The sequence below is a fragment of the Leguminivora glycinivorella genome, chromosome 10 (genome assembly GCF_023078275.1).
Source record: "Leguminivora glycinivorella isolate SPB_JAAS2020 chromosome 10, LegGlyc_1.1, whole genome shotgun sequence".
Taxonomy (NCBI): domain Eukaryota; kingdom Metazoa; phylum Arthropoda; class Insecta; order Lepidoptera; family Tortricidae; genus Leguminivora; species Leguminivora glycinivorella.
The window spans coordinates 17407934-17431377 of NC_062980.1; the positions used below are offsets into that span (position 1 = coordinate 17407934).

Genomic DNA, 23444 nt, shown 5'->3' on the forward strand with positions numbered 1-23444 from the left:
TTGAGCAAAATAAATTATGTAATGAACTAAAATAGGGATTCCCCCAAAATAAAAATTGTATTCCACAGGTTCTGCAATACTTTGCCGGCTCCACTTCTTCGTCGTTTAAATCCACCTCTGTATCTGGAAGCATCACGAAGAACAGATCCAGGAAAATGTGACGCGGTAAATCCAGGACAGCAATAATTTCCTTAACTTTTTGTGCCTGAAAAACGAAAGTAAGTTAAAAACAATAATGTGCGAGTAACTAACACAGATTGCTGGGGTTGAATAGGGTAATATAATGAGATGACAAAAACTTTTCTGAACAATACAATAAGTACTACAAACTACAGAGATCTTACTTTTTTAATTAAAGGTATATTGCCATCATCGAGCAGCCGGTTAATATTTGGTTCCACACAATTCACCACCGCCATAAATGCAAGCTTTTTTAATAGTTTTAAGCGACGCATTTTGAAAATGGCACCGTTATGTTAAAAGCAATCTGTCATTATAATTATTTTTGTTGAGACATGGAGCTTCTTATAAACAAAGAGTTTGGTCAAGAATTCAAAACAGCAGATTTAAAAATAGTCATAGTTCGCTCAACTAAGTATTTAAGAGTCCCTGTTGGGACTATACTTACTAATCAAAAACCGTTTCATCGTCACTAAAATCGCTAACGTACATTAAGTTTTTGTTCATGTAACGATTGAAGTTTCCAGTGTTTGTATTTTGCATACTATTGTCGATTCCACTTTTGGCACTCGTGGATGCTATTTCTGTAGAGTGCTTGAGAATAACTTTTGTTTTCTTGGATTCATTTGCTTCTCTTTCTGTATTTATAATTTCCGTCTTCCGTTTTCTATTTCCTGCTTTTGATTTCTTTTCTACGGCTAGTTTCTTCCTCTCTTCTATACTTTTTTGTCTTTCTTTGGCCTGTTTCTTCCTTTCTTCTGCATTTTTTTTTCTTTCTTCGGCCTGTTTCTTTCTCTCTTCTACATTTTTTTTTCTTTCTTCGGCCTGTTTCTTCCTCTCTTCGGCATTTTTCTTCCTTTCGTCGGCTTTTGTTTTTCTGTCTTCTTCTAATTTTATCTTATTTTCTTCTTTGGTTTTCATATACTTTTGCCATGCTTCTGAAGTCACAACTGAAGGAATTTTGTCTACTTTACGCTGTTTTGACTTTTTCTCAGTTTCTTTTGGCCAAAACAATATGTTTTTGAATGCGGATGGTACTTTATTTTCACTACAACTGGCCAAATGGTTCTTACTCGAAAAATCAGGAAGAACCGAGTCACTGTTATTATTTGTTGTCGTAGTATTATCGTTACTATGTACATCTGTCAGAATAGCAGTCGAGTTGATAGCACTGCATGTCTCATTTTTATCAACGCCCATTATTTCATGTTCTATCTGAATTTGATCGGTTTCTCCATGATAAGTATTGTTATTCAGAGAATCATTTCTTACTGAGTCCTCTTCAATTTCATTGTTCTTTAGGTCAGTGTCTTTTGTATGGCATAATGCTTGAATTTTCTTATAAAAGAGAAATAGAGATGTGTCCCTCACATCGCCCGTCCATATATCAGTATTATTAAATTCCACAAGTTTCGATCTTTCAATATGTGCTTGGATAAAATGAAATTTTTCTTGAATTTCAATATGTATTTCTGATTCATTCTCATCTACAACCGCATCATTTTCATCAATATTCGACGCAACACTCGGATCCCATGGATAAAGCCCACATTTTCTAAATCCGTTTTCAAACAGTGACACGTCTAATTTGTTAATCGCTTTTTGTAGTACACTGCAGAAGTGTATTTTTTGCATGACAGGACCTACATTGTTGGTTATCCTCCAATTATGTACTTCAGATTTCCAATAAGATTTCAATGCCCGAAATATAGAAACATCCATAGGTTGTATAAGGTGTGTCGCATTTGGATATAGTGCCACTAGAATTATCCCCAATTGGACACACAAGTCGCTCGTTGGCTGGGTCAAATGCGATGAGTGACCATCTATAAATAAAATGACTGGTAAAGGTACATTTTGTGTCACTAGCCATGGGTGGAGAATATTACCTATGTATTCATAAAAAGTTTTACTTGTCATCCATCCATTTTCTGATTTACCGATACCCCACATTTCAGGTACACTGTGAACAATGTTCGGCGGTAGTCTTTCATACTTAAATATGACCATCGGTGGTGGTATTTCACCCGCAGCGTTACCAGACATTAATACAGTTAAGCATTCTTTGTCACTGCTCGCAATTCGTTGATAAACACTCTTATCTCCTTTTCCAGCTAATACTTTGTTACCCGCAGGATTCAAAAAAAACGCCGACTCGTCGGCATTGTAAACACGGCGTGGATCCTGTAATATTGCGTCGTACCCCTCTGATTTTAAATACTCATACACTTCCGTATACCAGTTTCTTAGTTTTTCGGTAGTGACTGATGCTCTGGTATTTGTTAGATTCTGAGAAGATCTTAGACTTATCTTAGGATGCCTTCTCATAAAACTTTCTAGCCAATGCCTACCGGGCCGGTCATTCTTAAAAGGGTTTTTGATTTTCTTGTCCCTTATTATAATTTGGACAGTGTCTAATAACTGCTCCTTGGTGACAGGAAAGCCAGCTTTTTGCACATCTTGAATCCACTGAGCTAAAACTTTCTCGATGTCTTCGGGTAAGAAAGTTTTTGGGCCCATGCGGCAATTACGTGCCGTTTTCCCGTTAACTTTATTGGACAAGGTTGCTCGAGGGATACCAAATTTCTTTGCTGCCGAGGCGATGGACGAACCCCTTAACACATCTTCTATGGCTTTTTCTAAGTCTTCTTGAGAATATCTCTTCCACTGACCTTTATCAGGCGGCATTTCTGAAAATATACCCAAAGTTTTGTGAAAAATGACATGTCAAGCACTACCCAAAGAAATTATACAGATTTCACTACATTTAACGAGAAAACATATCAATAAAACCGTAAAAGATATACAAAAAACTGTCTATGTGCATGTAATTTGTTTTTTTCAGTAATAAAGTTAATGTGACTTACAGAAAAATATGCTGATAATATGAAACTGTAAACGATTCGTTTTGGCTACTTTAATCGTGATATCCTGAAAAAACGGCTCGACAAACATTGGGACTTGGAAAATAACGTAACAGTCCCAATAAATGCCAGCCGTGTCGAGTTTTAGACTTGCGACGGTTTTCAGTCCTAATAAATGACACGCTTGTTTATCACAGTAACAATGAACGAAATCGACATTTAATTACTTAAATATCTTCCCGCACATTCTAGCACCAACACAATTATAGAATATGTTCACAACTTACCGTGAAAGTATTTTAAATAAGTCAGCAAATACGAGCAAAGCTTAACCAAATCGCTAACAAAATTGAGAGATTGATTGCTCATGACAATGTCATCACATATATTATTCATTAATTGAAAAAAGTTTCTATATTTTATAATATGGCGTATGAAATGTGAAGGCTACAAACATTTCTCATCTAATAAATCTAATTGCGATGAATGTAACGGTAATCTTATCTTATTAATCGCTATTTAAACCATGGGTGACGAGTACTAGTACCGCGTCGAGCACTAGTACATCCACCTTATACAAAGAAAAAGTGACCAAGGCCTCCAAGTGCTCAAAGCTGGATTCGAACCAGCGTCCTCCGTTATCGCGACGGTTGCCTAAACCACTCGGCCATTCGAACACGGTGGCAAGGGTCGAAATTTTCAAGTATATGACACAATTACTGAAGGCTTATGGCGCCCCCAATCAACTTTTTAATTTATTGCCACTCCGCACGTGTATCGTAAGTTTAATACATGTAAAGTTTTCTTGCCAACTGTTACGTCAATCCTATAAATTCGGTATTGTAGATGTAGAGATTACATTGCCACAGCCAAATCAGTGCAAACTTAGCGTGGTCGGATATGATACAATATAAAGATTATTTATAGAAATATACGACCACGGAAAAGCCACTCATGAGTAATACATTTCTCTGCCCTTATACAGCCGGGTGACTCACGAGGCCTTAAACTATGCTTTTAAACTTTTAAGGTTCCGAACATTTGACATGTCGATTAAAAACGAGCCGAACTTCTGGTTGCCAATAGCATTGACATTTAATCGATATGACCGTTATATTGGACAAATTATTTTATGTTTTATTATTTAGTATGTACAAAAACTGCTCCAAGTGCACCTTGACTATTTAAAACAATTCATTTTGGGGCACTAAATAAGTTACTATAAAATAAGCAAAGTAAAGAATATGTACTTATATACATATTATGTTATACCGAAAAGCGTCAAGAGAAGCGCTAGAGGCCTACCTATACTTCGTTTCTTTTAAGAACTTATGTACATAGTATTATAAGTTATAAGTTCCAAGAAATCAGTGGTATCGGCCGAAATCGAAGAAGGAAGGTCTACGACCACTGCTTCTTTGTTTACCCGTTTGACAGATAATTCTAATCTTAAAAGAAACGAAGTATAAGTAGCGGTAAGAGCGTGCGACTTTCAATCCGGAGATCGCAGATTGAAACCCTGGCTCGTACTGAGTTTTTTGAAACTTACGTGTTATGTGCGAAATTTCATTTGATATTTTCCAGTCGCTTTTTGGTGGAGGAAAACATCGTCAGGAAAACAGACTAATTCCAATAAGGCCTATTTTACCCTTCGGGCTGAAAGGTCAGATGGCGGTCGCTTTCGTAAAAACTATAGGCAAAGTAAGGCACTATGTTTTGACAAATAGGTACCTAATCACAAGGTGCACATTATCTGTCGGTTCCACAGATGTCATATAAACCATAGATCAAGCAAACGTATCTACTTAGCGTGTCAAATGAACTCAGTGAAATCCACTGAGTTGTCCGTCTTTAATCGCAGCTTGCAGCTTTCGGGCGTCAATTTTTGTAAGGTGAAGTCAACAAAAACATTAAAAATGCCTCGTTACATGATATTTAATTGCAACAACATTAAAACTTATCAACACTCAAGGGCCTGAGACATATTTAAAATCACAGGCAAGTAACAAATTCAGTACAAAATCTGATACGCTCGGCCGCCATACAAATAAATGAACTCGTTTCTTCTATCTAAATATAATTCTGTGGTCGGTTCGCTAACAGGTCCGTCCTTTCGTTGATGCCCTTCATACTGTGTTTAAATCCTCCCATTCCTCGCCATAAGCAGTTTCTCATAGCCAGGCCATTTTAATAAACACCTATACGTAATCGGAAGTAATATTGTAATTCTACTGGTTCGAATACAATGGGGCGCTAGATATAGTTTTGTCAATTGGTTTGTCTGTGGGTGGCATTCGATGACGAATAGATATCGCCTTATAAGGTCTCAAATGAGGTATATCTAATTATCTATGTAGGATCGTTTGTATCAAATGAGTGACAGGCAACGTGGCTAAACGTCACACGTTTCTTACGATTGATAAAGGATATGCTGGTATAAATAAATAAATATTATAGGACATTCTTACACTGACTGAGCCCCACGGTAGGCTCAAGAAGGCTTGTATTGTGGGTGCTCAGACAACAACAATATATATAATAGACAAATACTTACATATACCTACATAGAAAACGTCCATGACTCTTACCGGGATTCGAACCCAGGCACGCGGCGACTGAGCCAGACCGGTCGTCAAATATGTATGTGTAATATGTTTTCACAATTGTCTACTATCTAGTCTATCTATTATGATAACGGTATTAGGTACTTCGGAAGCAAACATTATGTCCAAGTTTTGTTAGGTTCAGTCAACCAATTGGAATCCTAGGCCACTCTCCAACCATGTCAAAATGACAAGCAGTGAGAGATTTCTTACAATCTGATTTATAACGTCACTATGACATAGTTCTACAGTGGCCTAGGGTTCCAATTGGTTGACTGTACTATTGTCTAAAACTACGTAATGTTAACGTTTATCTATGTCCATATATTGTCACATGATGAGCTGTCGACTGCTAACGAACTTAATTTAAATAGCACACGGCAAATAAATCACCAAGAAATGTTTTCCTTGTTGCTCTTTTATTGGATTGTTTTTCTTTCTATAAATAAAACAGTGGTCATAGGTACATGTGTCGATAAGTTTTCATAGGTAACACTAACTTCTACCCGCTATTCCGTCTATGTAGTTACTTCCGTAGTAACTTTCAACCCCCGATTCACTCCTCTAAGATATTAACTTCAGTTGCATACAACGAGGGAACAAATCAAATTATTTTATTGGATATTTTTGATTTGTTATTTTTTCAAGTAGTCACACTACTATATATATATTATAAATTGAAATAGATATTATACACGAAAGAAAAAACGGCAAGGCCCACTGGTGGCCGTGTAGTCTAGTGGTAAAGACGTTAGCCGCGTAAGCTGAAGACCCGGGTTCGATTCCCGGCTCGGCCACCAGTGGGCCTTGCCGTTGTTTTCTTTCGTGTATGATATCTATTTCAATTTATAATTCAGTTGCATACTTTATTTATTGCACTCTTTCCCGGGGACTTAAATGTTCTCTTTTTAAAGTCCCACACGCAACATTTTTACCTTTTTAGGGTTCCGTAGTCAACTACGAACCCTTATAGTTTCGCCATGTCTGTCTGTCCGTCCGTCCGTCCGTCCGTGGTATTTAAAAATGATTGAGGGTTTACTAAGATCATTTTTTGATAATCTTAATATTTTCGGAAATAATCGCTCCTATAGGAAAAAAAAGTGCGTCCCCCCCCCTCTAACTTTTGAACCATATGTTTAAAAAATATGAAAAAAATCACAAAAGTAGAACTTTATAAGGACTTTCTAGGAAAATTGTTTTGAACTTGATAGGTTCAGTAGTTTTTGAGAAAAATACGGAAAACTACGGAACCCTACACTGAGCGTGGCCCGACACGCTCTTGGCCGGTTTTTTTTCAACGTTTCGGTCAGGTTGCACTAGTCGAGGTCGCGGAAATGATCTCTATTCCAAATTTTATCTTGTTCAATATAATTTAGACCGACTATATGGGAACCCCGTCCTCGTCTATAAACTCTTTCATCTGCTTTTACTATTGTACACATTACACATGCGACTCCGCTTCGATGGCCAATAGAGTAGCGTTTGCTCAGAAAGAGTTAAGCTGTTCTATTCTATGTTCGATTGTTCTTACCCGAAGACCTAAGACGGTTTTCTCAGTATTCCGATCTTCACCACACTGAGCTTAATTCAGTTCAGCGGTTAAAGTGTGTCTGTCACACTTGTCAGACAATTTCGTTCAAAGTTTAGGGATTGTATGAGTCGTTTAGTTCTCCCACTTATCTCAAAATGACCTCGACCTTACAATTTATTGTTATTGATTACATTTATACTCATTAATGAGTAATCACACAATACATTACATGCTTATTAATAGCAACTTTATTATAGTTATTTGTACTCCACGGGTAATTAATAACACTTAGCTGACCACACATAGACATTGTCAACTAAGTAAACTATCTACATAACGACCTTACTTAACCGGCACTTGTTTACTTTGCAGTGACACATGCTTCTAATTATGGGCCATATGATGGGCCTTGGCCCTTAGCAGATTGTTCTGTCAGTAGGACCATTTTTGAAAATGATATAAATTTTATTAAAATTACCAGAGGACGTCGCCAAGTGAGCAAATTTATTAGTAGCCTCGCCGTAGTAACGTCGCCGAAAAGTTGCAAAACTGCGAAATTTTCCCTCATTTTTTGTACAGAATTCGAAATATTTCATTATCTATTTAATAAATTCCTGTGAAACTTTCCTGGAATTTCTGAAAAGTTTCTACATTTCGAGATTACATAATAATTATGTACAGTCGACTGCAAAGAGATGTATCCACTTTTTCATTATTGCACTGTAATAAGGTGAAAAAGTGGATACATCTCTTTGTTGTAGTCGACTGTACGACATTTTTGGTTAAAGAATTTGAAACTGACTGAGAGATTAGTATGATATCGAATATTTCATTAAAATTGGATCGAACAGTGAGTCACTTTGAAATGTAGGTGTATCTAATAATGGGTTTTTCCTATTTTTAAACTAATAGTAAGTGGTCTAGGATTCGTTCGCGTGTAATTTGATCCTGAGAATTGACACGAACATTGTTATTAAAGAGGTCGATGACACTTTGGGAATATCCACTAAGAAGACGATCCGATTTTTTTTACCTATACCGTTGTTTTTATTGTCACAAATTGGTAGTTACCAACACAAAGACCGCAAAACTATCTGACACTGTCTTATTCGTAGAGACATAATAGCGTATCACATATTTTTGCGGCCTTCGTAGGCTAACATGTTATTGCAGATGACTATACTCAGTATTAATTTCTTATTGTTATTACCTTTTGTCGGTGTCTTTGAATGTCGCTAAGCTTTTGCTACACCTCAGTGCATTGAACTACATACATACACACACCTCGACCCCGTGAGATTTCAAAATGGTTTCAGATTTTCGGATGAAATCGGTCGCAATAGTAAAATAGTCACTGACTTGTCTTACTCGTATTATTTATTATCGCTCTAAAATACGAAGTTTTTGAAAGCTCACGTAGTAGTTTGGAAGTATGATGTGAAATGTGAAGTCATAAAGTAAGCGATATCGTGAGCTGTCTTTAAAGTGTCGAATAGGACCCAGGGTCGCGGCCGGTCAGGTCATCGTTTCGAATGACAGGCAGATTCGTTGTCTTGTAACATTTGTAGTAATTACTGAGGCAAAAAACCTACCCGAATTTAATCATTTGTGAATCATGCAAAATGCTGCGTAAGTTTTTGAATAATGGTTTTAGTTTGCTAGTAGCAAAACTTTGAAAAGCATGCTTGGAAGATGACCCTTTATAACTACAATACAAATTATGCCTATAAATTAGTAATAATTCAAGAGATGTACTATCAGCTACAAAAGTGCATGGCGAATGTATCAATGAATTTATTCATAATTTCTCCATGCAATTTTGCAGCTCACTGTAATTTAACTGTGGTAACGACTGCAAAGAGTGACTGAAAAAGTTGATTCACCCATTTATAATAGTTATTTGTTATACAAGGGGGCAAAGTTGTATTTTAACGCCGAGTGTTGAATTGAAAAACGAGCAAGTGAAAGGATTCTATAGTTGAACCACGAGCGAAGCGAGTGGTTCGAGAATAGAATCCTGAACTTGCGAGTTTTTTAACACACGAGAAGTAAAATACATTTGCACCCGAGTGTAACACAAAACTTTTCCCCTCACTATAGCGAGGAAACTACAACGCAAAAAAATGCGTTTATCACTGCTTCCAGTAGTTTCACAGGTGGTAAATCATCTTTATTAGTAGATTCACCTACTTTTATCAATTTTAAAGCAGTTAATTTGACTTTATTCAAGGTCAAATTACTTTACCCACTAGTGGATAAAATGCGTTTTTACCCGCTGGTATTAAAGGACAAAACACGTGTTTCCGAGCTAGTGAGGGGAAAAAGAAATTATGAATCGTCATAGAAAACAATTTCAGTGGTATTTCCTTCCGTAAACGATTTTACTACCTTTCGACGCTGTTTAAGACTATTCTGTGATAGTTTTTACAACAGGTTTTTGGAGTAGGTACCTGTCGACATTTCATGACATTCTTAGGTGTAGCAAGTGCTAAGCTAGAGTCACCGCCTACCACCAAGCAGGCGTATATTTGTATGCCACAGACAATGTGTCAAAAAGGCCAAGGTCACATTTCACATGTGTCAGCCGCAAAGGGCCACCATTTGTGGATCATAGGCGTGCGCGTACGCATGATTCATTAATTGTTGTTTTTTTTTTTCGTATCAGCCGGTTAGGCGTTGGCTAATAGAACTCGAGGTCATAGATTACAAGTATCATAGATTAATAGGTGTTATCTAAGATTATGGATCAATGGGTTGTTTTTCAATGTATTGTGAAACGAATTAGGTACTTGGTATATATTGGTACTGTGGTTAGTTTTTGGACTTTTCCGTGGCGCTGCACTGTCCTGACTAGGGTTGCCAACCGTACTATATAATATAGTACTGTACTATATTTTGGCCCAGCGTACTATATTCTATATGAAACATATATAGTACGCAAAAGTACTATATTTTTGGGGTCCATGCCAGATGCCAGTGGCGAATTTACACTGGGGTCAAACCGCCAGGAGCGGCGTTATGATAATGAAAAAAATTTCGCGCTCGCTCCGCTCGCGCTTTTATTAATATTTAACCTTCGCTGTACATTTCATTATTTCGTTCTGATCTGCAAATATTGCAGTTTCGTATAAAGCCACTGTTGTTTGCAAACATTTGCAAAGGAAAGCTGACTTGCATAAACGCTGGAAAGTTACCGGTGACTCGTATATTTATACTCAGTATAGTCAGCTTAGGGCGGATATAAAAAAAAGAGTTTCTGCCGCGTACGGTGTCTACATCAGTAACATTCAGCAGCGTCTGAAAACGAATCCAAGATCCTTTTGGCAACACGTATCGAACTTGCGAACCAAGGGCGGTTTCGAGTCCAATATTACGTATGGGGACCGTATGTTTAGTGGACAAGCGGCAGCAGGTGCGTTTGCTGACTATTTCAGTACTGTGTTTCTCTCCCGTGAGCCAAAACTAAGTGCAGAAACAGCGGGAGCTGCTGGTAGTCAAAACCTTATAAGTATCTCTGGTTTTACTGAGTATGAGGTGAGTCTGGCAATTGATAAGTTGAAACCGAATTGTGCGCTTGGTCCTGATAACGTGCCCGCGTTCATAATCAAGGCCTTTAAATCCCTACTTGCGAGTCTTCTAGCCCACGTGTTCAATCTGGCGCTTAAGTCTGGCACCTACCCTCTTAGTTGGAAAACCTCAAGAGTGACACCGATTCGAAAGTCAGGTGAAAAGTCGCGAGCCGAAAATTATCGTCCCATTGCCATTCTGAGCTCTTTTGCTAAGGTGTTCGAGAGTGTCCTACACTCGAAATTGTACACCTTAGTTGACCCTTATTTAAATGATGCGCAGCATGGGTTCAGGAAAGGGCGCTCCGTCAATACAAACCTGCTCAGTCTCGTAAACCACGTCTCGGAAAAACTGGATGAAGGATGCCAAGTTGATGTTGCATACCTTGATTTCAGGAAGGCGTTTGACCAAGTCGACAATGATATCCTCCTAGAGAAGCTGTCAGTGGTGGGCTTCGACCCATCACTCCTAAAACTGTTTGCTAGCTACCTGAAGGATCGTAAACAATTCGTTCGGCTAGGTTGTTTCGACTCTGACCTGTATCCTACGAGATCAGGTGTTAGCCAAGGATCCTTGCTAGGCCCCTTTCTCTTTACCATAATGGTAAATGATCTGGCTGGCTGTCTGGTCTCTGGTAAACTGCTGTTATATGCTGATGACATAAAAGTTATGGTAAATATCAGAGACCCGATAGACTGCCGGGACATGCAACGTAACCTGGATGCGATACATCGATGGAGTGTTAAAAACCGCCTCTCTCTTAATGTAGCCAAGTGTTACATTATGAGTTTCACCCGAGCTAGGCAGGAAATACCCGCGACCTATTTCATTGATAGCGAGCCGCTCTCCCGCACTCATTCTATGAAGGACTTGGGTGTGGTATTTGATCCTGGGCTTACGTTCCATGACCACATACGATCTTTGGTGACGGAAGGTTTCAAGCGCCTGGGGTTTGTTACACGCAACTGCAAAGAGTTTACGCATGTAGGAGTGTTTAAAATTCTTTACACTGCTCTTGTACGATCCAAACTGGAAGCAAGTGCGTGTGTATGGAATCCATACGAAACAACCTATGCATTGATGATCGAGAAGGTTCAGAAGTGTTTTTTGCGTACTCTCTATAAGAAATTGTACGGATACTACCCTTTCATGTATCCGACAGCTTACTTACAGGGCACGCTGGGATATAACGCACTGGCGACACGGAGACTGTTCGACCAGCTGGTGACAGTCCTCCGTATCCTGCGAGGTCGTCTTGACTGCCCTGAGTTAGTTGGTGAGGCATGCCGCCTATTCGTCCCGGACGGGCGCGCACGGTTCCGCGCCGACCGCCTGCGCCTCTTCGCGGTCCCTCCCGCTCGCACGGTCTCGCGGCGCAACTCACCAGTTTGCCGAGCGATGAACGCGCTCAATAAGCTCGGTGCTGTGCAGCACTCATGTGATGTGTTTGCGGATGGCTGGACGGTTGTTGAGAGTGAATGTTTGAAGATATGCGAAAGTCTGACCTAATATTAATTTACTGTGCTTTTATTTTATTTTTATTATTATTATTTTACATGTTCGTCGTACTGAATTCTATTTAAATGTATTTATCATTAATGTTATTTTGTCAAATAAGCTGTATGTACTTTACTTTAAGAAATGTAATGATTTAGGTCTCCTGTAATGTTACATTTTTATATTTTATTAAATAAATTGAAATTAAATAAAAATTGAAAATTTGTATTTTTTCCATGATATATTAAAATAACGACATTTCTTGAGGGGATTCTCTACTCCGATGAGCTTCGATTTGAATCCATTGGTATTATAAATATTACGATAGTATCTAATAAAGCGTGTCATATTAACAGCATCGTCTTTAAACAAACTAGCATCCCATAATTAGGTACCTACTTCACAGCTCATTGATTCTGTGATATTTAGCATCAAAGCTGAACTATTTTAGGACCGAAACTGGTTATTTGGTCAAAATTATTGCCTTAATTAGTTTAAAATTAAAATCGCTTTTGCATTTTTATAAAAGTCTAGATTTCATTTACGTACCTAGTAAGTAAAAATTGCATACCTGTCAATAAATTTAGAAAGTGATAGAAGACTCAATATTGCATATTTACCGAAATACGCCATATATATTGTTGGTGTTCAATAAAACATTTGGGACATTACATACAATAAACAACTAGTTATATATTACGCTAAGTAAAACATTCGACAACATGAAAGTTTCCTTTTTTAAAAAAGGCCAAATGTTAAGTTGGTAAATGTGAGCTTGGCAAATAAAACAATAAGTTAGGAAATGAACATGCGGCGGAATAAAATTCCGTGAAACGTGAGTTGGGAAGTGATATTCGGCCATACAACTTTCGACGATACTTAAATAAGAGAACCAATGCAACACAAAACTTGTCAAAAGTCGATGAAAATCGAATGGAGCCCCTTAGAGTGGACAGAAAAAACGATCTCTACGACTTGGTTATCGATTATGTGTACCGTACTATATCTTATTTCGGTGTACTATATTTTTTATATGGAATTTTCTAAAATACTATATTTCCTTAAAAAAAAGTTGGCAACGCTAGTCCTGACAGCTATTGAGCTAATTATTAGTGACCTGGTAATTGACAATGGCAAATAGGTATGAAAATGTTGAATTATAAAATTTCACATTTTTCGTGCCATCCAACGAGCCTAGGGCCGCCAGGCACACATTTCGTCTAAGAGCGGCTACCATTCCGTTAATATTTTGGTTCACAAGCCATCAGTCTGTCTGGAAATGCCTCGTTTTAGTTCTGCCATCTCGATCACACTACACGTATATTCACAAATGTATTGAAAAAATGTTACAGGCCCTAATTGAGGCAGGTTAGGTAATTTATATTTCTGGTCAATATTCAAACAGACAAATTAAGAGTAACGATAATAATAGGAAACTGCGTGTAGTTTATGAATAACATCAACAGCCAATTGGCAAGGTGTGTGAAGTGCTGATTGTCACAAATATACGCTATCTTATGGAATGTCAAACTAATGCTAGCGGCAGCCGTTGGAAATAACTTTACCCCATAAAAACTCGGTCTGTCTTGAGTAAGTTCCTACCAACCATTCCGAGTATAATGCGTTCAATTCGTCTTGTCACCTTCTTTAAGGCCTGCCTCGACCCCGGCGCTACACAATTTAAGTTAAAATGTTTTTTTTCTGGCTTGAAAAAAAAACATGAAAAAAACCGTAAAAAAACAGTCATGCACTAAAATGTACGTTATTGTTATTGAAACGTTACAAATCAGAAATCACGAAAAACCGTTATTGTCGTATTATTTGTTCGTCTGGAAAAAAAACATATTTAGAAAAAAAACCATGGTGCTTGGTTTTTTTTTCTATTTTCAACCCTAAGTGGGACCCTACTTTAAAGCTCGCCAGTAATAAAAGGTTTTAGGAAAACATGGCAAGTCGCGGTAAAAGTCTAGCATCAAGAGTAGGTAGCTAAAGCTACAAACACATCATAATAACAGTATGTTAATGTGTGTATGTTATAGTATTGTGTATTGTCTTTGTGTTCATATTTACGTTGTCTTAATTTGTACTCCGCACCGTCATAGTCGTTTTGTTAGCTTTATTAATAATTCATCAAATCCAAGAATATTGCGAATTGTAAGTTAGGTATTATTTCTACGTATTTCTGTTTATTTTTATTGGCGCCATGCTCGTTGATTATGGTAACTACTCATCATTAATTTCTACGAGATTAACATGCTATACCTATATTTATTGTAAAGCTTAAAGAATTGTTTTTTAAAAGGATTAAGATAATATGTTCAATTGCGTCAAACTATAAAAAGTACGTAATAATAATAACTATACATAATAATTATTTGTGTTGGGTATTATTGTTTTTTTTTTTTAAGTTGAAACTTATGGATTTGTTTATTAGACCTAGTATACTCCTGAGTATCTAGAACTCCATCGCTGTCAAAGCAGTCTCAACCAATGGCCGTATCATGGCCGTGTTTTTGTCACTTGTCATGCGTCACTTTGGCAGTTACATACTTGTTAGAACGTGACAGATATGGTGACAAATGATAGACAGCCGTCCATCTTAGCCCTGCAGGACCATTTTTAGCCTCTTTTAGTGTCCCACTGCTGGGCAAAGGCCTCCCCTCGTTTTTTCTACTCGACCCTGTTGCCGGCGCTTTCCCCCATTTTGGGTAGAATGCATCCAGTGGCCTATTTCTCAAAACTGAAAGTTAGAAGTTACAAGCGGAAGTCTCTATCCAACTTGTCATATTAGACATTGCCTACCACTTGTAAACTGTAACTTGTAGCTTCGAGAAATGGGCCCATTGTAGATGTAGATGTAGTGTAGGGACGCCTGGCCGGATACAAGCGGGCTGTCGATCGCTGGTGCGTTCATTCAGAATGGGCCCATTACCTACCACTTGTAAATTGTAACTTGTAGCTTCTAGAAATGGCCCCCGGTCATCCCGCCATCTCCTTTTTGGTCTGCTCGCACCCCGGCTTGACATTTGAATAGTGAGCGAGCGAACGTGTGTGAATTAAAACAAAAATCTTTTTAACAGAATTTCTTGTTGAAATAAATCTAGACGGAAATCTTAGGAAGGAAAAAAGGGAATGTTCGAAAACCAATTATCGAACAATTCCATACCTACAAAGTAAAAGCAATATCCCAGCCCATTACAAGCTAGTCGTTAACATCTATAATCACTTATAACGACGTAAGCGCCATTAAATTTGTACTAAGTAAAGCTATTTTTGAAATAGCTTGAATTTTACGACCTCCTTGTAGACATTGAATCATGTGTGACGTCACATACGGCAAAGAATAGTCAGCATGGATAAATTGTGTCCCTGACCGTGAATTAAATGAATTTTACGACAGGAGAGAAACATTGTTTAACCTTTTAACCGCTTACAGTGCTAACACACCACCGAACCGAGCCAACGTTCATCTATACGTGTAAGCGAAAAAAAACGAAGAATTGTGTTTGAGACATCGGCGAGTGAAGGGTTAAAATCTAGAAGGAAATTTTCGCGTCTAAGATCATGAGTTTTTATTACCCTCTTGTGGGCTGAATAACGAGATACAATCTATATTATCTTATGTAGTTGGTTAAATTGACACTCATTGAGATGAGCTCAAATTGTTTAACTCAATCTGAGATATTACTTTGAGTGGGAGTGAAAAAAATGGTTTTAACCTAGACTAGATCATGAAATTCATGAAAGCTGTTGCTATTGAAGAATGACACTGACACAACTGGATATTTCCGAAGATTACCTTAATGGTATCATCGCAATTGTGGTTTATTTGATTTTAGAAGTTTAGTAAGTTTCTTACGCACAGAAAAATATGGTGGAGATGCTGGGATCATAACATGAACAATCTTGCTACATGCGTCCATAATGGACCTGCGGCACTTGAAGTTGCATATGTACGTTTTGCCAATCATCGCTGCGTTTTCGGAGTCTGGTATTTCCTAAACATATTGGCGCAATGACACAAAAAAATATGGTGGAAGCGCTCGCATAACTGGGATTGCACAAATAAAGACGGTCAATCAAATTGGCACTAAAAGTGGCGCGAAATGTTGTATGGGAATCAGCCCTTTGGCCCTAGATTTTTAATCAATTTTTAAGTGTTATGGCGCGTCCATGGTTCCGCCTACGTTTACATCAATGATTGAAAACAATTGGCCGACCGGTGAGCCCTACATTTTTTAAATTTGATGCCTTTTTTTAGTGCCAAGATTTGGTTGACCGTCTATACATGTGGCAAGTGACAGTTTTTTAACACAATGTAGGTATACTTATACCTATTGTGAATTTACGGCGAGCGGAAAAGCCGTGGATTTAAACCAAAAGATTACGTACGTCAGTGATAGGGTGACCGCAGCCGTGGCAGCGCGGGCTGTGGTGCTGCGTGAAGCAGGGCACGCAGTGGACAGCGCCGTCGTGCTGGTGGAACTTGGCACCGTCGATCGGCTTGCGGCACGTGTGGCACTGAAAGTGCTCGGGGTGCCATTTTTTGTTCAGCGCCGTTACAATCTGTGGAGACAAATGCGATTAGAAATGGTGTACAGAATACCATGCCAATGAGAACAGCGGATTGACAATCGTGGACGCTGCGTGGGTCGAAACGCAATCTGGCTCTGTCGCGCGAGAGGAGCGATAGGGGGCGCTTATTAAAGTCTTGTAAAGTATACGTCAAAGACAAACATAAATCCGTATAGAAAGATAAAGTTAAAGAGAAAAAGGGTACATCAGAACCATCAAGAAAAATGCACGGTCGACCAGATACACCTTTTGTGGATTCTGGGCTAGATGGCGCTAATATTAGAATTTGACAATTTTAACAAATATCAAGTTAAGAATATTGACCAAATTGTCAAACCTGAGGTTCAAAGCTCTAATCCTGTGTCAAAAGATGGCAGTCTGTGCACTGTGACTACATATTTTACTTTGACAGTAATTCTCTATATGTACATGTACTTAATCCTCTTTGGTATCAACAGTTAGATGTAACGATTGGCGCAGTATTAAAACGTTAACCGGCTCGTATAGAGTGTAATACTGTTAATTAATGGTTACTGATGATTGAATTGATTGCTGAACATTGAATCGACCGCTAGCGATTACTTCATTGTTCGATGACCAAAATACTTAAGCAAGCTGACATTTGGCATAAATACTATAAATAGGTATTTTAAGATATTTAATCCTCTGAGTGCTCCGCGACTTCGTGAACAAAGTTTAGTACGAAGCACTAAAAATACTAGGTTTATTACAGTAAAAAACGCTTGAACATGCGTGTTTACTCTACATTTTTTCCGATATAACACGACCTAGGGTAACCTAGTTCTCGGTGTGACCTATCGCAATGTTACATACCGATACAAAGTCGGATTTAAAATAAAACATAATAATTAGCCTCACAAACGCAAACAATGGAGGACACAAATGTGTTTTACCAATTTTAGTTCACGACGGTCAAGGTGTTTTAATTTTAACGTTTACTCACACTCATTAGTTGTTTGGAAGTCAAGGAAAAACTCTTGAAACAAATTTAAAAAATGGCGCAAATTTGAACTAACATTTTTGTATACGTAATATACACATTTGCTACTTTCTGGAGAAAATGGCATCCTCGTGGCGCCGCAAATTTAAAGCTGCTGTCTATTCTGCAAACTTATCTTTTCTGTTATAAATAGCGCTTTTGTAGCATATAACGAGAGATTTGTAAGACTTTATATTAGTTCGCATTTTCCCCGTCCGCAAAAGTAAGTTTGTTTTTGCAACTATTTGGACATCGCTGAAAATAAACTGGTGAACACTTCTGTTCTTCAGGTATTTTTGGATTGTATTGTTTTAATTGAAAGTGGGGGTTTTGAAGGAAAACTCGCTGGATTATGTGGTCGTGCCGTGTGGAATTTGTGTGGTTTGACTCATCATTAGAATACCCTTATTTGTATTGCATTCTAATATTACGATTGTCATTATTTTAGTATACCTGTCATACGGGCATTAAATGTCGTAATTCATAATTCATAATTTATTGCATAATAATCATGTGGTACAAGCAGGTGTTACAATAAGGTAAGTTCACACATGAACCACGCAGCCACGCAGTTACGTCATCGCCCAAATCAATTGTTTAGTTTTAAACTTTATTGTTTGTTTTTTTTTTTTTTCATGTTCTTACAAACTGTTTTTTTCTTTTATGTTATCTAAGTTTCGTGACGCATTGGTTTTACTGTAATGTCATGTAAACATGTTTTTACTAATAAATAAATAAATATCATTATTTTTAAAATCGGGACTTAATCGCGTATAACTACATATTAAACTGACTGAGTTCAAGTTGATAATCAAAACCAAGTGCGGGTAGTTCGAAAAACTCGCGCGGCTGTCAGAAGGTGTTGATGTCATTTCAAGCCAGTCTTCTCCGAGACCACGGGGACAACGCCGTCCTTGAAACGTTGGAGGTCAGTTTAATATGTAGTTATACGCGATTAAGTCCCGATTTTAAAAATAATGATGTGTAATAATCGTGAAAGTTTAAATCAATAAATAAATAAATAAATGAACCCTGTTAGGGCACAGCAAGTATTCCTTAAAACTAAATTACAGCTAGGAAGTGCAGGTACATTCATAAAAATTACAATTATTATTCGCATTTTACCACTTATGTTTAAAGCATAAGGCTAAGCTGGTTTTATATAGTTTTAGTACATTTTATAATTGCATTATATTCGATAATTATTTATCAAACGACTTCAAAAAATTATTCGTTATTTTTTTCTGAAAGTACCTTTTAATATTTGAACCGTATCCAAATTACGTACCTATCTCTATTTTAGTCTGAGATAAGTACTTACATATATTCAATTTAATAATGTTAGCATTATTCGAGATAATAAAGTTTATCAATTTTATCATCGTCATATTTCCAATAATTTCTAGCAATTTCAATGCCAACTACCTAAAATACCTAATCTTATCGAAAATACTTATTGCATTGTGTACAATCGACCGCTTTGCTCATTGTACTAAAAATTCATTTACACGATATTTTCTTTACAATCATTGATGAAAACGTACACTTGTATCGTCGGTCCCCTGTACAGATTTATCGATATGTTATAGATAAACAGTATTAAGATTATGGCTATCTTTGGAATTTAGTATTGTTAAATGACACCTAAATGTCATCACGTAAGCCTTGTATAGTTTATTGACCTGGTTTTGTTTGTGATTGATTTGTTAGTAGTACCGGGTAGTCATTAACAAATTTAGACCGCTATAATCGCAGAATTAATTAACCTACACGTAATACAAGTTAGAATAACATATTGCATACCTAGGTATACTAGTAGTAGTAAACTAGTAGGTATACTAGTAGTAGTAGTAGTAAACTTTATTTACTGTCCTAGGACAGTAAAGAAAGTTTCAGTCAACATGAGTTTATGACATTTTAGAAGTACCTTACGTACTCGATAACGTTGAATTTTTCTGCTTACATCTTGGTGATCCACTCAATGTATGCCCTTAATTGACCAAAAAGACTACGTGTTGATTTTAGCTCTCCGTACGCCGTTATAAACACCATCCATATCCATAATGAGAAAGACATTAAATAAATAAGAAGAATAAAATAGTTATTTGTAATACAAGGGGGCAAAGTTGTATTTTAACGACGAGTGTGGAATTGAAAAACGAGCAAGTGAAAGGATTCTATAGTTGAACCACGAGCGAAGCGAGTGGTTCGAGAATAGAATCCTGAACTTGCGAGTTTTTTAACACACGAGAAGTAAAATACATTTGCACCCGAGTGTAACACAAAACTTTTCCCCTCACTATAGCGAGGAAACTACAACGCAAAAAATGCGTTTATCACTGCTTCTAGTAGTTCCACAGGTGGTAAAGTGAAAGGATTCTATAGTTGAACCACGAGCGAAGCGAGTGGTTCGTGAATAGAATCCTGAACTTGCGAGTTTTTTTAACACACGAGAAGTAAAATACATTTTCACCCGAGTGTAACACAAAACTTTTCCCCTCACTATAGCGAGGAAACTACAACGCAAAAAAATGCGTTTATCACTGCTTCCAGTAGTACCACAGGTGGTAAATCATCTTAATTACTAGATTCACCTACTTTTATCAATTTTAAAGCAGTTAATTTGACTTTATTCAAGGTCAAATTACTTTACCCACTAGTGGATAAAATGCGTTTTTACCCGCTGGTATTAAAGGACAAAACACGTGTTTCCGAGCTAGTGAGGGGAAAAATATATTCTCACCCTTCCATTGATGGTGGCATTGCAACTTGCGCATACCGCAGGTCCCTCGTTGCTCGACTGAAACAAAAAACAATTCGTAAATAAACTTTACCAGAACAATAAAGAAATTTTGTCTTTTTAAACTTCATAAATAGGTACTATCTATAAATAATTGATTCCTTAAAATATTCTTACAAACGAAATCAGAAGTACCTACACAAAACGCTTAGGTTTTCTTAAGCTAACTCTTTTGTGCTTAGCAGATTTGTCAATAATGATATCCATATTCCATTTTATATGTTCGTGTTCAATAATTATGTTCTGTTCTGCACATTATTCCATTAAGGGCCAGTTGCATCCGTCTGTCACCGTTAAAGCGTTCGTTAAATTTTATTGTATGGAACTTCCATAGACGTCTGCTGCGTGAAGATGTGTCTGTCAAATGTGGTTGATGCAACTGGCCCTAAGTATAAACATTTCAGGATGTAATGCATCCAGTCATTTAATTATTCTTGCCAAAGAGTAGACCAGCAATATTAAAAATAATCACAATCATATTCCATCAATTTGGCCTTGGTATGCACAACGCATACGAATGTCTTATTCGGATCGATTTCGTGGGTCTCATGACATCATCAGACAGGAAGATGTGAGCTAGGTCTGTTATTCTATTGTTTTAATATTAATATTGTATTTTAGGCCCTAGAGACATTTACTAAAGTTATAAATGACACAGATATTGATAATTCTTAACTTATTTCATTGAATTGGCCTTGAGATACACATGCAAATAGCTGATACGGATCGATTTCATGGCTCCCATGACATCATCCGTTCAGACAGGGAGATTTGGGCTTATAAGCGTAGTTTGGCATACTATTGTATTTGTAAATTAGATTTTGAGATCTAGAAAATTTAACGAAGGACATAAAATGCTAGTAATATCGAAAATTATTTACTTTATCCATAAATAAAATAGAGACAGACAAGAACGATTCGTTTTTTGGGTTCCATGACATCATCACGTTCATAGAGGAAGATGTGGGCTTGTATCTAACCGTGGTGCTGGTTTGTTATCCTGTTGTATTTGTAAATTACATTTCGGGACCTTGAGAAATGAGAGTAGTGCAGTAAAAGAATAACTCTTACTTACATAGATAATAAAATTGGAATTTGAAATGAGTTTTTTTAACGGTAGCCTGGTTAATGTTAGAAGCGATTTTGATAGCATAATGCATGGTCTGACTCTTTCAAGATTCTGGCAATCACCAAATATATATTTTGTTTTTTTTTTTACAAATTTTATGGTAAGATCTGTGATCCATTTCTCAAAGCGAAAAGTTATAAGTTACAAAATGAAAGTCTGTTTTTAACTTGTCAATAGGCTAGTTTCCTATATTTAAAATAAAATATTTTATGCAGTGCACGAAATAAAACACCAAATAATTAGAAGAAAAATATGGATAGTAGTTATGTTTAGACATAATTTCTATTTAATAAGTCAAAGAGAAAGATATAAAGTATATGATTTGACCGTGACGTCACTCCTCAGTATTTCATAGTGATTCCATATTAGCAAATCGTTTTGACAGTTCTTAAAAAGAAGCTGATATGACTAGTAGGAAACTAGCCTATTGTCAGCGTATTATTAGAGCATATTAGTAGACAGCGACTACAATTTGTAACTTGAAGCTTTAATAAATGGGCCACTGGTAGAAAATTGAACAATGCACAAGCTGTCCTAAACCTATTGTACCATAAGTAGACTTCGTGTCCAACTTTCTCCATATGGGTCAATGACTCCACTTCCTCATTGCATCTAACTGCATTAGGTGCATTAGGTCAAGAACGCATTCAATAACTCATAATAGCATTGTTCCGCAAATTGAAATGCAATGCATATTTGCATCTTACTAAAGAACATATGAAGGAAACGAAGCGGAACGATACGATTAAATTTATCTTATTTTAACAAAATATATATACAGGTCTACACCCAAATCGTGACATGAGCCATTTTTTTTCAAAGTTGTCCACCCCACTTTTGGATTTGGAATTTTTTATGTGGTTTCCACTCAGAATCGCGAGCTCTTTCAATCATAATAGGAGAAAAAAGTGTCCCTAGGTTTTTTCCCATTCCGTTACACCATTTTTCATACATTTTGTATGTCGGTAACGGAATGGAAGGTTTAAAAAAATGTATGGAAATCTTGGGACAGTTTTTTCTCCTATCAGGGTCAGGATCGAAAGATCGCGATTCTGAGTATGAATCGCGTAAAAAATACCCATGTTACAAAAAAAGTGGGGTGGACAACTTTGAAAAATATGGCCCACATACCTTTAGTACTTATTGAGTTTGATGAAATTAGAACAAGAATAGAATAGAGGATCGTTTTTGTGTCTAGGTACCTGTGGTCATCATGTCAACTCTTTTTGCCACACTATTTTAGATTTAAGTAAGTTCACTGGCAAATCTTGGTTATCTTGGACTTGTTTACATGTGTGACTAGTCCTTATGAAAACGTGTGTATTATTAACTAAACTGATAGGTTGGTAACTCTTTGGATGTTACCATTTATTTGATATCGACTGTATAATATAGGAACTTAATAAAATATAGCGATATCTTCAATCAAGGTCGTTTAAGTAATTTCTCATCATAACAAATCAACAGTGTGCAAGAAAAACAAGCGAAGGTTGACTATAAATAAATGTAGGTTAAATATAAGTGTTTTATTTTCATAATTTCATGTTATCAAATAACTCCTGTACCTCTTCTGTGAGTCTTCGTTACTATGAATCATCACCAGGAAAACATATACATACTAAATATATCATACACCGGTCGGTAAACATACATGACATTATAATCAATAAGTAATTGGCTGGTGCCAACTGATAACAT

General features: G+C 37.0%; 2 protein-coding genes and 1 non-coding gene across 5 annotated transcripts in view; 2 read left to right on the forward strand and 1 right to left on the reverse strand.

Moving 5' to 3' along the window:
- Positions 1 to 23444, forward strand: part of LOC125230687 — a 103951-nt gene that overhangs the window by 43967 nt on the left and 36540 nt on the right. The window lies entirely within an intron of this gene.
- The window catches only part of LOC125230690 (transforming growth factor beta-1-induced transcript 1 protein), a 53852-nt gene that overhangs the window by 12038 nt on the left and 18370 nt on the right, over positions 1 to 23444 (reverse strand). Inside the window, exons 2-3 of the mRNA XM_048135943.1 lie at positions 20561 to 20617; positions 16635 to 16808 (exon numbers count right to left, since the gene is read on the reverse strand). Of these exons, the coding sequence (XP_047991900.1) occupies positions 16635 to 16808; positions 20561 to 20617 (231 nt within the window). The remainder of the gene's footprint in view (positions 1 to 16634; positions 16809 to 20560; positions 20618 to 23444) is intronic.
- On the forward strand, positions 6373 to 6444 carry Trnat-cgu. The gene has a single exon. It is a non-coding gene; the product is annotated as a tRNA-Thr (tRNA).